Source organism: Chenopodium album, chromosome 21, assembly GCF_948465745.1.
Source record: "Chenopodium album chromosome 21, dcCheAlbu1.1, whole genome shotgun sequence".
Classification (NCBI taxonomy): Eukaryota; Viridiplantae; Streptophyta; class Magnoliopsida; order Caryophyllales; family Amaranthaceae; genus Chenopodium; species Chenopodium album.
The window spans coordinates 31,299,046-31,299,961 of NC_137854.1; the positions used below are offsets into that span (position 1 = coordinate 31,299,046).

The 916-nt window shown below is 40.0% G+C and overlaps 1 protein-coding gene across 1 annotated transcript; it reads right to left on the bottom strand.

Moving 5' to 3' along the window:
- Positions 1 to 266: 266 nt before the first annotated feature.
- On the bottom strand, positions 267 to 916 carry LOC145600639 (uncharacterized). Its single transcript, XM_081656523.1, has 2 exons — positions 609 to 916; positions 267 to 518 (listed from the first exon to the last, which is right to left on the bottom strand). The coding sequence occupies exons 1-2, from the start codon at positions 858 to 860 to the stop codon at positions 267 to 269; spliced, it is 504 nt and encodes a 167-aa protein (XP_081512649.1). The 5' UTR covers positions 861 to 916.

A 916-nucleotide genomic window follows, 5' to 3' on the forward strand; every position in this document is an offset into this window, starting at 1 on the left:
GTAGGTTGTATTGATGCATTTAAAATGAAATGAAATGAAAATTAAGCTTTGCAAATGTTAAATATGCCATATTTTTTGCACAATTATAAAAACAAAGCCTTGCAATTGAAATTCCAAAATAATTACAAAGGCAAAGTAGATTTGTTCATCATCACTTTTTAAAATGTAGGCTACAAATTAATTTGCTGAAGTACATGTAGCACAACTGATTATAGAAATATTGTTCTGAAAAGACACACAACAAGACAAAAGCACAAAGTCCTATTCTAGGGCTTCCACACTGGCTGATTCTTCATCTTTGACCTAATTGGTAGCTTGGTTGTTGAAGATGCTGCCTTGGACTTCATTGTGCCACTTGATTTAGGCTGGGATTGGGTTGTCTGGGTTGGTTGACTAGGCTGGGTAGCTGCACTTGGCTGGGTTGACTGAGTTGGCTGTGGTGGAGCTACACCCTGTGAGCTTGCCTGAGTACGAGCAGGTTGGGATGTGGATGCCCCAGTTTCAGGGTTAATCTTACCCTGACAGACAACACAAGAACACAAACCTAATTAGAGCATGTCATAATAAGTAACTATACAATGCAAAAGCAAACTTGAAGGTTCACATACCTTTTTCACAGCTCTGTCCCAATTTTTCTTTCTTTGAAATACATTCCAAGGCTCCATTGATGGAGGTCTGCCACCTTTATCAACCTCTTTGGGTGGTGCTTGGTTTTTGCACTTATTCTTGTAATGACCTAGGACTCCACAGTTAGAGCACTTGGGTGCTTTCTTAGGCTTTTGGGATGACTCAGCTCCTTCCCTTTCACCCTGTTCTTGTTTCCTTTTCCTAAGGAAAGGTCTTCCTGGCATTTTTCTCATGACAGGTGGTTTAGGTTGCAGCAATTGTAGGGAATATTTCAAGCATTATGATAACC

Bases quoted from the DNA above. Each gene is read 5' to 3' on its own strand.
- LOC145600639 (XM_081656523.1), bottom strand. From the start codon at position 860: ATGAGAAAAATGCCAGGAAGACCTTTCCTTAGGAAAAGGAAACAAGAA. The intron at 519-608 runs GTATGTGAACCT...GTTGTCTGTCAG, and splicing joins GGGACAGAGCTGTGAAAAAG to GGTAAGATTAACCCTGAAAC.